The 13,037-nt window shown below is 48.5% G+C and overlaps 1 protein-coding gene and 2 long non-coding RNA genes across 7 annotated transcripts in view; 1 reads left to right on the top strand and 2 right to left on the bottom strand.

Moving 5' to 3' along the window:
- Positions 1-214: 214 nt before the first annotated feature.
- On the bottom strand, positions 215-3,971 carry LOC137860053 (uncharacterized). Its single transcript, XR_011098723.1, has 2 exons — positions 3,615-3,971; positions 215-953 (listed from the first exon to the last, which is right to left on the bottom strand). It is a non-coding gene; the product is annotated as an uncharacterized lncRNA (long non-coding RNA).
- KLHL20 (kelch like family member 20) overlaps positions 3,012-13,037 on the top strand; it is a 31,208-nt gene continuing 21,182 nt past the window's right edge. Inside the window, exons 1-2 of one of the 5 annotated variants that reach the window (XM_068689831.1) lie at positions 3,012-3,110; positions 4,088-4,148. In XM_068689831.1, coding sequence (XP_068545932.1) covers positions 4,126-4,148 — 23 coding nt within the window. In that variant the 5' untranslated portion in view covers positions 3,012-3,110; positions 4,088-4,125. The other 4 variants (XM_068689833.1, XM_068689834.1, XM_068689836.1 and 1 more) reach the window with 4 other exon arrangements.
- Positions 4,201-11,838, bottom strand: LOC137860052 (uncharacterized). Its single transcript, XR_011098722.1, has 2 exons — positions 11,717-11,838; positions 4,201-6,407 (listed from the first exon to the last, which is right to left on the bottom strand). It is a non-coding gene; the product is annotated as an uncharacterized lncRNA (long non-coding RNA).

The following is a 13,037-nucleotide window of genomic DNA, read 5'->3' as shown; positions in this document are numbered from 1 at the left end:
CACCCCCAGGAAACCTCAGTGGGACACGGGCACCCTGCCAGGATGTGGTCTGTCCTGCTGGGGCCTGGGAGGCACCTCACAGCTCTTCTCTCCCAGCCCAGCTCCCTCATTCCTCTGCAGGTGTGTTCTCTAACACCCACACGCAGCAGCCCTCATTGCCCCACTGCCTCCTGTGTGCCTGTGCCCCAAGCCCCTTGGTACCAAAGGACACAAGTTGCTGTATGGATGATCTTTATTCAGCTGGGAGAAGTGGTCTGCCACCAGCAGGGATTTCCAGGAGTCCCCCAGCCAGCTCACTGCACACGCGTGCTCCTGCTGTCTTCTGTGGAGCAACGAAGCAGAGCCACGTCCTTTGGGATGCCAGCAGCCCCAGCGGTGCCTCTGGGAGGGTGCAAAAGGGGACTCTCCTCGGAGGCCCTCATGAGATGAATGTCGATTCCCCGCTGGTGTTGTGCTGGCTGGGCACGGGCAGCCCACCAGGGGACAGCCGGCAATGTCGGTGGTGCCCGTGCAGGGCGGTGATCAGGGCGATGTTGGCATCCAGCTGTCAGGGGAGGTGCCTTCAGCACAGGAGCCTTCGGAGGGCTGAGGGGTGTCCTGCCTCACCGGCTCGCTGTCAGTCTGAAGAGAAATGACTGTCAGATGGGTGAAAAGGCTGTGCCAGAATTATTAGCCAGGCTCTTCCTTCCCCCTGCGTCTTTTCTCGGTGCGATGCCTGCCCTCCTTGTTGCTGGGGGTACTCCAGGGGACTCTTATTTTCTTGTCCTTGTTTTGTGCCTTCTTCCTCGGTTGTGGGAGCCCGAGCTCTTGCAGGTGGAGCTGGTGGAGGCGCTTGAGGCTCCTCACCATGACGGCAGCACTGGCCTCCACCCGGCAGCGCAAGGCGTAATCATGCAGAGCGCCCTTTCCCCGGGGTCTGTCCCCACAGAAGCTGAGGCCCACCGGCCCGTTCCCTGGAAGCGACAGAAGAGGCACAGTGAAGGGCAGGGCTGAGGGCTCGCGGGGTGGAGAACTGCCCTGCGCTCGGCTTCCTCTGGAGCGTCCAGCCTCGAAGCCTGCTGCTGCCGCTGCAGCCCACATGGGGGTCTGTGTGCCCAGCAGGGCAGTGGGCCTGAGCCCCCCGTGGTTTGGGCCATGCCCTGGGTGTCTCGGTGAGAAGGAGCCGTAGCCAGAGCCACATCCAAGCTGGGCAGCCGTGGCACGGTTCTCCTCAAAACCCTCTTGGGGGCAGAGTGGAAGCCCCCATTGAGAGGAAAGTCCCAAGTTGGCTGTTGGTTGGATACGGTCACAGAACCATTTAGGTGTGAATGGAATCATAGAATCACTGAGGGTGGGAAAGAACATCTGCTCCAACCACCCCCTGTCACCAATGTCACCCACCAAACCGTGTCCCCCAGCACCACATCCAACCTCTCCTCAAGCACCTCCAGGGATGGTGACTCCACCACCTCCCTGGGCAACCCGTCCCAATGCCTGACTGCTCTTCTGAGGAGAAATTTCTCTAATTTCCAGCCTGAACCTCCCCTGGCACAACTTGAGGCCGTTCCCTCTAGTCCTATCACTGGTTACCTGTGAGAAGAGGCCGACCCCCAGCTCCCCACCCCTTCCTTCCAGGGAGTTGCAGAGAGCAATGAGGCCACCCCTGAGCCTCCTCTTCCCCAGCCCAAACACCCCCAGTTCCCTCAGCCGCCCCTCACAGGCCTTGTGCTCCAGGCCCTTCACCAGCTCCGTAGCCCTTCTCTGGACATGCTCCAGGGCCTCGATGTGCTTCTCATAGTGAGGGGCCCAAAGCTGAACACAGCACTCGAGGCGCGGCCTCACCAGAGCTGAGTACAGGGGGACAATCACCTCCCTGGCCCTGCTGGCTGCACTATTCCTGACACAAGACAGGACACCGGTGGTCTTCCTGGCCACCTGGGCACACTGCTGGCTCATGTTCAGGCGAGCATCGACAAACACCCCCAGATGCTTTTGGTCTGCACAGATTTCGAGTCACTCTGCCCCAAGCCTGTAGCACTGCATGGGGTTGTTGTGGCCAAAGCGCAGGAGTCAACACTTAGCCATGTTCAACCTTATCCCACTGGCCTCTGCCATTGATCCAGCCTTTCCAGGTCCCTATGCAGAGCCTTCAAATGTGAAGTGTTGTGAAGTAGGAGTGGAGCTGTGAGAAACAAAGTTGTGTTTTTGCAGTAGAGAGCTAATTTTCTGTATTCCAAGGTAGCTGTGTAGGCATAACAAGGAGAAATGCTAAGTAGATAAGTGGACAGTAGAAGGCCTCACTGTTCCAAAACAAGGTAGAAGCTCGAGAAAACAGGATGAGCAGTGTGAGAACAGTAAAACAAAGATCACAAGTTCTCAAAACATAAGAAATAAATTAAAGGGTTGAAAAAAAAAAAAAATTGTACATATATGGTATAGAGGAGTGTCGAGTAGCTTGTGAACCTGTAGTACTCAGCCTATGAGGAAACAGGGGAGGTGAGCAGGGGTTGGGTAATAGGGAATAAAAGGTTATGATTTATTTACTAAAATGTGACGGGATGCCCGCCATTGCAATCACGAATAAAATAGCTTCACATAAGATCCTATCTAAAGAAAATATTTGAGATTTTTCTTATAGTCTGGAATTAGTCCCCCAGGGCCATGACTCATAGGATCCTGGGCACCCACCAGCCACCACCACCACCCAGGGCCATGGGCACCCCTAGGAAACCTCAGCGGGACAGGGGCACCCTGTTAGGATGCGGTCCATCCTGCTGGGGCTGGGGGGCACCTCACAGCTCTTCCCATTCCCCTGCAGGCGTGTTCTCCCCAAACCCACAGCCAGAGCAGCCCAGTGGGAGAAAGTCACACAAGGGCAAGAGTCAGCCTGAGTGCTTTGTGCTGAGGAAGCAGCCTGCTGCTTGTGCTGACCACCAGGCCTTACTCCAACCACCCAGGGCCCCCTGCCCCTCGCCCCCCTCGGGCTTTCCCGGTGTAGGGGCGGCGCTGGGCGGCCGGGGCCGGGCCGGAAGGGGCGGGCGGGCGGCGGTGGCGGCGGGGCTGGGGGCGGTGCGGGCCCTGCGCTTCCTGCCGCTCGGCACCCACGGCGGCGGCCCGGGACCGCGCCCGGCGTGAGTTGAGGAGGGAGCCGGGGTTTGGGGGGCACGGAGCCGGCGGGGCAGCCCCGTTTGGGGTGTGTGGGGAGGGCTCGGGGCGGGTCTCAGCGGTTTGGGGGCGCCCGCGGGGTGCGGGGGGGAGGCAGCGGGGGAGCCGCAGGCTGGTGGTTTTGCCTAAAGTTTGCCCGCTTCGCCCCGTTTTTGGGAGGGGGGAAGGCGGTGCGTGTCAGCAGGGACGCGCAGCATCCTTCCAAGAAGGCATGCTTGCTGCTTTAAATAATGCTTGAAGTAAATTTACTCCTCGCTCCGTCCTTAAAACTGGAATTGAGGTGGTGGGTGCCCTTCTGAAGCAGGGATAATCTGTGCTAAAATAAGAAATGAGTGGCTCAGGGTGGACGGGCTGTGCACTTTGCAGCTGTTAAACCTCTCAGAAAATATGCAGGTAGAGGGGACGTGCCCAGCACCAGGCAGCATCGGTAATCCTTGCAGGTGTAGTCCCGGTATTAGCATCGCTCTTACCTCTGGGCATGCAGTTATCTTCAGTTTCCAGGCCCTGGTTTTATCTCGCATTGAATTCTGTGATTTTTGGAGGGTGCTAGGCTGCCTTAGATCTCTGCTGAATCTCAGGGAGAGAGCTGCTTCTGCTCGAGGTGTGAGAGGGAGCCCACCCGCTTCCTCGAGACGCTGTCCTTTGGTGGAGGAGTTTGAAGGATTCGGGGAGGCAGACGGTTTGCTGGCTTTGATCTGTGTGTGCCGTTTGCCTAAAGAATCATTATGGAGCTGCAGTGAAATTACCTTTAATGATGATTATGTTTTCTTCTGCTTTATTCTCTGCAATCTAGCCGTCGTTAATCTGGGCTGTGAATGTATAGCTGGGTAAGAGCTTGAAGGCATGTGAGGATGTGCGTGTGGTCAGTTCTGCTGGCCCAGAGTCAGACCGAAGAGGAAAGAAGACTCTTGCTTCACCTTTTTTGTTTCTTGTCTTGGATCAGGTCTTGAAGTGTAGAGTGAAGGTTTCTCTTCACGGTGCATGGACGGAAAGCCAATGCGCAGGTAAGATGAAAATCAATTGTCCTTCTCTTACCCCAGTACAGTATAATGTGAGTTGGTTTCAGAAGTGCCTACACCATAAAACTGTTTTTTTAAAGACCTGGATAGAAGAATTAGAACATAAAGCATCTATCTTTAGTCCTTGCTTCTATGTATTTAGTTTTCAATATGCTCTTAGAAAAAGGGTATGGAAACAAGCTATAATTCTCCATTCTCCTCTCCCCCCCTCACTTACTGTCATTTAAAATCCAGTATTTAATTACTTTTGTGTTATGATTGTGTGAAATAAACTGCCTGGGAATAAAAATGATTTCTAAGGGGTATTATTTTCCCCTTAACTAAAGGAGTTTAGCTCCTTTGATGGGGTAAGGTCTTGGGTGAAAAGGAGATTTCCTCTTCTAATTATGGATGCCAGCTGCCTCAGTTCTAATGAGCTGAAGATGCAGCTGAAGTTTAAGTCTGGCGTATGCCTGGCTGTGGTTATGTCAGAAACATTATCTGTTATGTAGAAGGAAAAAAAATGTTCCAGTAAATTAGCATGACGGCAGGTTGGCAAACGGGATTGCTGGTTCTAGCTGTTGTTCACTATCAAATGTGCAATGGCAAGTCTTAACAGCAGATGTATTTCTGCATGCAAGCTGTGTGGAAGCAAAGCATCCTGAAGTTTTACACCTCCAAATGAAGTAAAGGGAACTAATGCAAATTGCCCAGGCTGTCTGTACTCTAGGATGTTAAAAGCAGGGAAACTTTACTATGGCTAATTCTGTAAATGTTAGTGTGAGAGAAGACAAGGAATGTTAACTGTACATGAATATATAGAGTGTTTCTAGCTGCAGCATTTGCAGAAAATATTATTCTGATTTCTATGTTGTAGAAGGAGATAAGAAATAAATAATCATTTAAACCCTTGAGGAGTGACACTGTTGTTTAATTAAATAAACCCCTCAAGCGCAACAAAAAAGACTGTGCTGCTGCTTCAGTTAAGCTAATGAGTAAACCTTGGGACATGATATGGGCATCACTGGGGCTATGTATTGTTTGGTATTTTTGCCAAGATAAGAAATGTGGTTTTTAGACAGTGAGGATGTATATATGGCTCTATTGTGAGTTCTTTTTTACTCCGAGACAAATGAAGTAGCAGACCAGTTCCCTTCCATCTTCGTCTTCTGCAGCTGAGACTGTTTAAATCTTAACTAATATAAAACCATATCTCTTCAGATTTTCACGTTGTACTCCATTTATCAAAATGCTCTTGCAAAATAGCATGGAATTTGTGAATAGCTGGGCTTGTGTTCTTGTTTTCTCTCCCTTATTTTCGGGCTCCTAATGCGAAAATCGAGGTTGTAAATTTGTCTGCTGATTTCTCCTTGTGGCGTTGAGGCGGAGAACAAAAGTGCTGAAGTTCAGAGGTATTCTGGGGGTTATGGCCTTAGGTTTGCTGTCACAGAAGTTCTGCCTGCCACTCATGCTGGCGTAGTTCTGGTGTTGGGTAACAGCACTGGGCTGAAGGAGGAGAGGTTTTCTCTTCTGGTGCAGACCTTTCACTACCTTTTGTTTTCCCTCCCTCTGTGGCAAGCCAGTGCGGAGCAGGGATGATGTGTTTGACAGACTTACCCGGGCATTATTTTTGGGCTAACCCTTCAGTGGATCACTGTGCCTGGATGTGTTGTATTGCTGCAGTCTAGCCTGACAAGCGTGGCTCTACAGCGGGCTGTGGGCTTCAGTTCCTGAATATCCTTGTGTTGTAAGGGCCTCTGTGTGGATTGTTAAAATTTCTGTTTGTTGTTCTGCTGCTTATTTTAGCAGAAAAGGATGAAAGCTTCCTGACTGGGTTTCAGGCTCCCAGATCTTCCTATGAAGTGCAGCTAAGCAGCTGGGGGAGCACTTGCTTTCATCCTTGTACTCAGGGCTCTGCAGCCATTTCAAACCACGAGCGAGAGTCGTGGCAGATCCTGCAAGAGGAGGGGAGCCGGGCTCGGTCGGTGTTTGTGTTAACAAGCATGGTGACTTGGTGTCAAATGCGTGCAGTGTCCAGGGGATAGGAAGCACAATTTGAAGAGAAAATGAGTTGCAGCTGCTCCTGTCAGGATTGTAGCAGAGCGAATGCTAACTGATGTTTGAGCAGGATTTATCTTGCATCAGAAGTGAAGTGGTGGTTGGGGCAGGCTGCGCTTTCTCACTGTCAGGCAAGAGAAGTTGTTCTGCTGAAGGCAACAGCAAGGCAGAGGGGACCTCACCAAGAAGGGCGAAGTCCCACAGTACCTGGGCAAAGAAGGCAGAGCAGATCTGGTGACCGAGAGTCCTGCAATCATCAGGCAAGTCTGTAGCGATGGGGAAGGGCTGGGGTGAAGCAGAAAGCCAGCCCAGGAGGTCAGTGCCAATGGGGTATGTGGCCAGGCACTGATGTGCCTGTAACATAGCTCAGGCAAGGCACAAGGGCTGGAGCAGCTCCCAGGCCAAGTGGGAGACCTCCTGGCTCTTTCACCAAGCGCTTTTCCAGCAGCCTGCTTGCTCCCAGGTGACAACGACATTGTGTTGGAGCTGGCTTCAGTGCAGGCAGCCAAACCCTGCCAAGGAGGAGAGGTTGCAGAGCCTGGTGTTGTGCTTGGGGAAATGAACTGGTTGCTTTTCCAAGACAAACTGCAAAAAATTTAGGAGGGTTTTTGGAAGTCTCAAGGAACAACCTCATCTTTCCGCATATCAGCGTCCTCATTTTTGGTGAAACTGAGAGATTTCTGGGTTTGGACAATGAAAAGCCAACTAAGCAACATAAATAGGGATGTGTATGGCGGATCACTGCTGCCCTCATTTTGAGTCATAAACCTGGCAGTAGTATTATTTTATATGTGCTTGTTTGCATAACAGCCTTGTTGACATGTGCCTAAACCTTGCTGTCTAGGTAAGAAAATAAGTCAGCAGTATTTTTTACTAATAATTAGATTTCTAATTAATTCAGAGGTTTGTTTGCCACAATTAGGCATTTCCATTTACTTGGTAGGCAGTGTTGTAGCAGACCGAAGGTCTTTGTCCTGGCAGTTCTGTAATAAGTCTAGGAAACCTTTTCTTTGTGTATGCATAGAATTCAAAGCTAGGCTTTGACAGAAATTGCTACTGCTTGGTTCATTATCTTCGTTTGTTGATAAAATCCATTGCTACTGAAGTCCGTGAGAGCAATGTATGATTTCAGTTGACTTTTTCAGCCTGTTACTTGTTCTGTTTTGCGGGTCTCTGTTTCATGTCAGCCTATTGTTTTTTTCAGAATTACATTAAAGCTTTCTTGTAATCTCATGCTAAAGCGGACGTAATCTTAAACCAAAAAAATGCAGGCCATTCTGACTTTAAAGTTAAGGAGCTCTGTGACAGCATTGAAAAGTATTTTTCTTTGATATTTTTGGAACTTTTGAAGAAGCTGCTGTGTGCAGTAAGGATGGGTGTCTCAGAGACGCCTGTGTTAATGATTGAAGTTTTGGGAACTGGCATAGATGAATAAAATGGAGGTAGAGCAGCCTATTTATCTGCCAGCGTGGCAGACTGTCTGCGTTCCCATTTGTACTTTTCGGCAGTGTGCTACAAAAACTGATCCTTTGTCAGCCCTTTTTTAATCCCATTGTGTTTGCTGATTTCCCCAGCCCTGCATTTTGATGGAAGCTAATCCCAGAATATCTGCATAGCTGAGCAGGAATCTTTTATCCTTGCATACACATTTCCTCTTCGGCCCTCAACTCTTCTTAATCACCCCAAGTATTCAGGAGCAGCTCTTAGCTTTGCATGTGGTAGGGGGGGCAGCAGCTAGCCTAGCATGTGAGAATCAAGTGCTGCCTTATGCCTTTCACACCTCTAAGCTACTGAGTCATCGTTTCATTCTCTATGCATATATATGCATAATGCACACATAATGCAGTGAAATTATTATCCTTGTGGAGATGCATGCCGTTGGACGGTGTCCTTTTAATTCACACTCCTGTGCCTGCGCATAGCAGCAACCCACGGTGCTTAACATCCAGCATCTGGCTTGCTCCAGGATGGAAATTGCCGAGCCCATTGATCACTAGCTTCTGCATTGCCCACAGATAAGTTATGGATGAATCAGAAGTGCTAATTTGCTTATTGTTCTTTTTCCATCCATTCAGTTTTCTTTAATCATTAACCAGCACTTTCCTTCCCGAAGGAAGGAGGCTGGATACAATGGGCGCACTCGGATAAACAATGCAGAAATTCCTGCAGTTCTTACTAAGCAGTTTCCTTTTCAGTTAGCTGACTGAGATATGTTTGGCAGTCAGATTTGGAGAGAAAAGCCTCTTCTGGCCTGGCACAGCAGGGCCAGGCCCAAATCTGGCCGGCTAAGCACCTGGCATAATCTGTTCCACCGAGGAGTTTTGGGTGGTGATGTTGGCAGGACACACTGCGATCCTTGTGGGGTCGTAGCCTTAATCCAGTCTCTTTTGGAGTTCGAATCAGTGCTGGCCCAAAAAGCTCTCTGAGACATGGTTTAGGGGTGTTTTTAGGGGGTCGCCTTTGTTTGAGGAAAGCCTGGTATGTTTTGGGGCATGGCGAAGGGGTCCTGCTCCCCTAAAGGAGCTCCTGTCACGGTCCTAGGCCGTGTCTTATAATCTGTATTTTTTTTTTATTATTATTTTTTATTTTATTTTTTTTTCCTTCCCACAGGGGTTTGACACAGCTTTAAATCCCCAAAGCACAACAAAATCCATTTTGCTTGCTTAGCAAGAGATAGACTCAGTACAGGAGGATTTTGTCCCCACCTTTCTCCATCCCTTGGCTGAGGGATTAAATTACTTATCCTCTGGCCTTCGCTGCTGAGGACTACAAAAGAAAGCCCATTAGGTAAATTAATCTTTAGCCAAGGTTTCTTGAGTTCTTTTGTAGGAGTACCGTTGAATTTAGTTCTATTTTGCTACTGCAAGGAGTGTTTAGCTGCACTGTCTGGGAGGAACTTTGAAAATGGTTGTCACCCCACAAGGTGAACTTGGGTTGTGGGGGACAGGAGTGGGTGGAGGAGAGTGAGAGGCAGGGTAAGAGCAGAAGGATTTGTCAGAGGTGTCAAGAAAGGAGAGCAGTGATGGATAGAAGAAAGATAAGAGTAGGGATTAAAAACAAAATAAGAAATAAATTAAAAAGAAAGCCAAGGCATTTAAGGTGCAGAGGCTGAGCAGAAGCAAGCAGCAAAACCCAAAACCCAGAGGGGAGACCCAGCTGGATCTGTGTAAGTAAGATATGAGGAAGAGGTAATGGTCTGAAACATCTGAACGCGATGATCAAGGAGAGGGTGTGGGGGGAATGGGAAAACAGTCTAAGATGCAAGTGAATAATTTGAACTGCTGCAAAGAGACTGGTTTCCCTGTGGTTAAAAAACGCATTTGACATAATAATGAGAGGAAAGGATGTGAGTTATTTAATCCTTTCCTTCAAGCATGCTGCAAAATACATCGAGCAATGGCAGAGCGATCTCGTTTTAACTCTTAGTATGAACAAAGTGAGGTAGTGTAGCTCCCAAATGCAGTGCACCAGAGGAGCTGGGAATGGATAAGATGTGTGTTGGCTCTTTCAGCGTACCTCCAGCAGCCTGTGCACTCACTGGTTACTCAGAGCTACCACCACTCTGATGCTTTGCTCTGTATATTTTACTTCCTCCAAATGATGTTTTATTTTGAAGTGGAATTTCTGATGTTTTCTTTATTTTCATAGCAGCTGATAGGTGCTGTTGCATCCTTTTTAGCAATTGCATATATGGTATGGGGCAGAAATAATGCTCTGAGCATGCAAAATGACGTCTCAGGTGAGTGTGTGGCGCACTCAGTGTGCACTGATCCCCAAACTCGGGTTGCTGAAAGCAGAGTTGGGTTTAATTTCTTTTTTGTTTATGGCTGAACTCAGTGCTAATGTGATAGTGAAGCCTGGGATGTTGGCAGACAGCTTGCAAAGTGAGGTATGAGATGTGTCAGCTTGGTTCATCCCTACAGACATGCAGGAGGGCTCGGGGCAATCCTGCATTCCTGTTCTCTCCAGTTAGCATCCAGGAGCCGTGTGGGGTGTCACCATTACAGACGGGGCACCAAGCATCATCTCAGCACTGCTGCACAGAGGGATGTTGCACTTCAACCACGGCGGAGCTGACATCCACTTGGGGATGCGAGGGATGGAGGAGAGAGAGCTGAAGCTATGTAAAGAACAGCAAGTAGCTAGAACATTATGCACGGAGCTAGCAGGACGGTATTTCTTACCTACTCTGTGCCAGAAACTTAGCTTGCACCTTCCCAAATGATTTCTCATCTCTAAAATTACCACCTAGACTTTTTTTTTTCCCCCATAGGCTAATAGTTGAATACTCTGTTTTTGACTTTTTCTGGTTGGTTTGATAATCCCAGTCACCTTCTGCAGCTCCTAGTCTGCCATTCTTGGGAAGGATTAACCTTTGTTGAAACGTGTCAGGGATGGTGGATTGTGTCAGAAGCTCCCATAATTCAAAAATAACAGAAGAGGTAATGATTAAATGGATAGTTTGTGAACCTGAAAGATCCTTGTCGTAGGCTTCAGGCCATTTTAAGCTACCCAAGTCTGCGTGACAGTTGAGCATGTTTGTCGCCTTAAAGGGGTGTAGCTGATTAACCGTCACGGGCCCGGTTGGATTCAGAGTACTGAACCAGGCGGACATTCACCAAAACTGGGGGTCCGTTCGGACATTCACCAAAACGTAATAACCGCCTGGGGGTCTGCTCAGACATTCACCAAAAACGTATTAACCACCTGGGGGTCCGTTCAGACATTCACCAACAATGCATTAACCGTCTGGGGGTCTGGTTAGATTCAGAACACTGAACTATCACGGATAACCACCCTCACCCTAGTTGCATTAATGAGAGCTATCACAATGCAATCAAGTATGGTTTATTACAGCAACAGATAATCAGGTTCTTTTGGATTGCCGGTGATAGTGACTATCTGCAAAAGCAAGCTAGTATGCATGAAATACACAGGTGTTACAGGTGTTACAGGTGTTCTAGGTGCGGGTTCTAGGCGTTGGGTTCTAGGCGTTGGGTTCTAGGTGCGGGTTCTAGGTGCGGGTTCTAGGTGCGGGTTCTAGGTGCGGGTTCTAGGTGCGGGTTCTAGGTGCGGGTTCTAGGTGCGGGTTCTAGGTGCGGGTTCTAGGTGCGGGTTCTAGGTGCGGGTTCTAGGTGCGGGTTCTAGGTGCGGGTTCTAGGTGCGGGTTCTAGGTGCGGGTTCTAGGTGTTCTAGGTGTTCTAGGTGTTCTAGGTGTTCTAGGTGTTCTAGGTGTTCTAGGTGTTCTAGGTGTTCTAGGTGTTCTAGGTGTTCTAGGTGTTCTAGGTGTTCTAGGTGTTCTAGGTGTTCTAGGTGTTCTAGGTGTTCTAGGTGTTCTAGGTGTTCTAGGTGTTCTAGGTGTTCTAGGTGTTCTAGGTGTTCTAGGTGTTCTAGGTGTTCTAGGTGTTCTAGGTGTTCTAGGTGTTCTAGGTGTTCTAGGTGCGCAGCCTAGAAATAAACGCGTTAAAAGGATCAAAGACTCTATAGAGATTTATAAGCAAATATTCAGATCTCACCCAAAGGCGTCCCAATGCGGGGGGAAGAGAGGCTCAGCCCGTCGACTGATCCCAGGAGTCAGGAGGTCCTAAGGATGTTGTATGTCCTTGGGATGGTATCTCCCCTGACGATGGTATCTTCCCTAACATCCCCTCTCTCTTGGGCCAATTTATATTATTTTCTGTCTTCTAGGTGGAGCTTGAGTGGCTCTAGTCAAGCATATCTTAGTTATGATTGGTGTAAAGTTTTCCCGTCTCCGTTTAAAGTAATAGGCTCCGAGAAATTCAGGGCGCATGCTCAGTGAGGGGTGGTCGCACCTTGGAGGCGGGTAGCTTTTGGGATGGAGGTGTGTTTTGGTATTATAATGATATTATAATGAGCAAAAAGTACACTAGGGTACAGCATTTGTCAAAACATGACAGGTCTTTGGCTTAGGGTGGCAAAAAGTGCAGCTTTGTGCACAAGAACAATCGAGGCCCCACCTGATTACAGAGCCTAGCCGTGGTGTCTCCACTCCACTCCACGCTCTGTGGTGTTCCTTAGAGCTAGCACACCAAGTTTCCCCAGCGCGATAGCATCTAAGGTTGGGAGCCTAGGGAATGCTCAGATAATGCAGTTATGCCCTACCCTGAAAGCCTCTTCAATGCTGTACCTTTTCCTTAAAAGTGTGAATGTTAGTTTTATTTTCCTAGTTACTTCAGGCATTTACACCACATAATCCACCCCGTGACTATAGTCACTCAAGCTTCACGACAGTTGGAATATGTCAGGGACATCACATACATTCTCGGATTGAGGTTTACCGAGTGTATGTACATTGTGTAGGGATGCTAAACGTTTCATCATAAACCAGAGTTTAACATACAAACTAATTGTCAGTATAAAACATAACACAGTGAGTATTAGCAGAACAATAACAGGGTGAAGCATCTTGTTGAAGATTCCCTTGGCAGCTGGCAACCATCCAAACAAATTGTCCCACCAACGGTGTCTCTCATCTCTCTTCACTCTTTCCATCACTCGATGTATTTCTTGTGCATCATGGTGGACAGTAATCAGAGTCTTTTGTCCATTTTCTCGGACTTGAGTCATCAGCTGCTTCAGGTCCTCATGTACCAGCAATTTCTTCACCAAGGTGAGGTTCATTCCAATAGGAGTAGGCAGCAGTTCATGAAGCAGAATATAATTAGATGCAATAAGTTGATAAGAAGTGACAGGAACTGAGTAATTAAAATCACATCCTAGAATTTTGGTAAAATTGCAAACACAAACATTAGAGTGATTACTGGTATCTACCACTGTATTATCTATGACTATAGAATCACAATGAGTTCTCATACA

Source organism: Anas acuta, chromosome 8 (assembly GCF_963932015.1).
Source record: "Anas acuta chromosome 8, bAnaAcu1.1, whole genome shotgun sequence".
In the NCBI taxonomy this organism is placed as follows: Eukaryota; Metazoa; Chordata; class Aves; order Anseriformes; family Anatidae; genus Anas; species Anas acuta.
The sequence above is the reverse complement of the archived record's forward strand: the minus strand, read 5'-3'. Positions and strand labels throughout refer to the sequence as shown.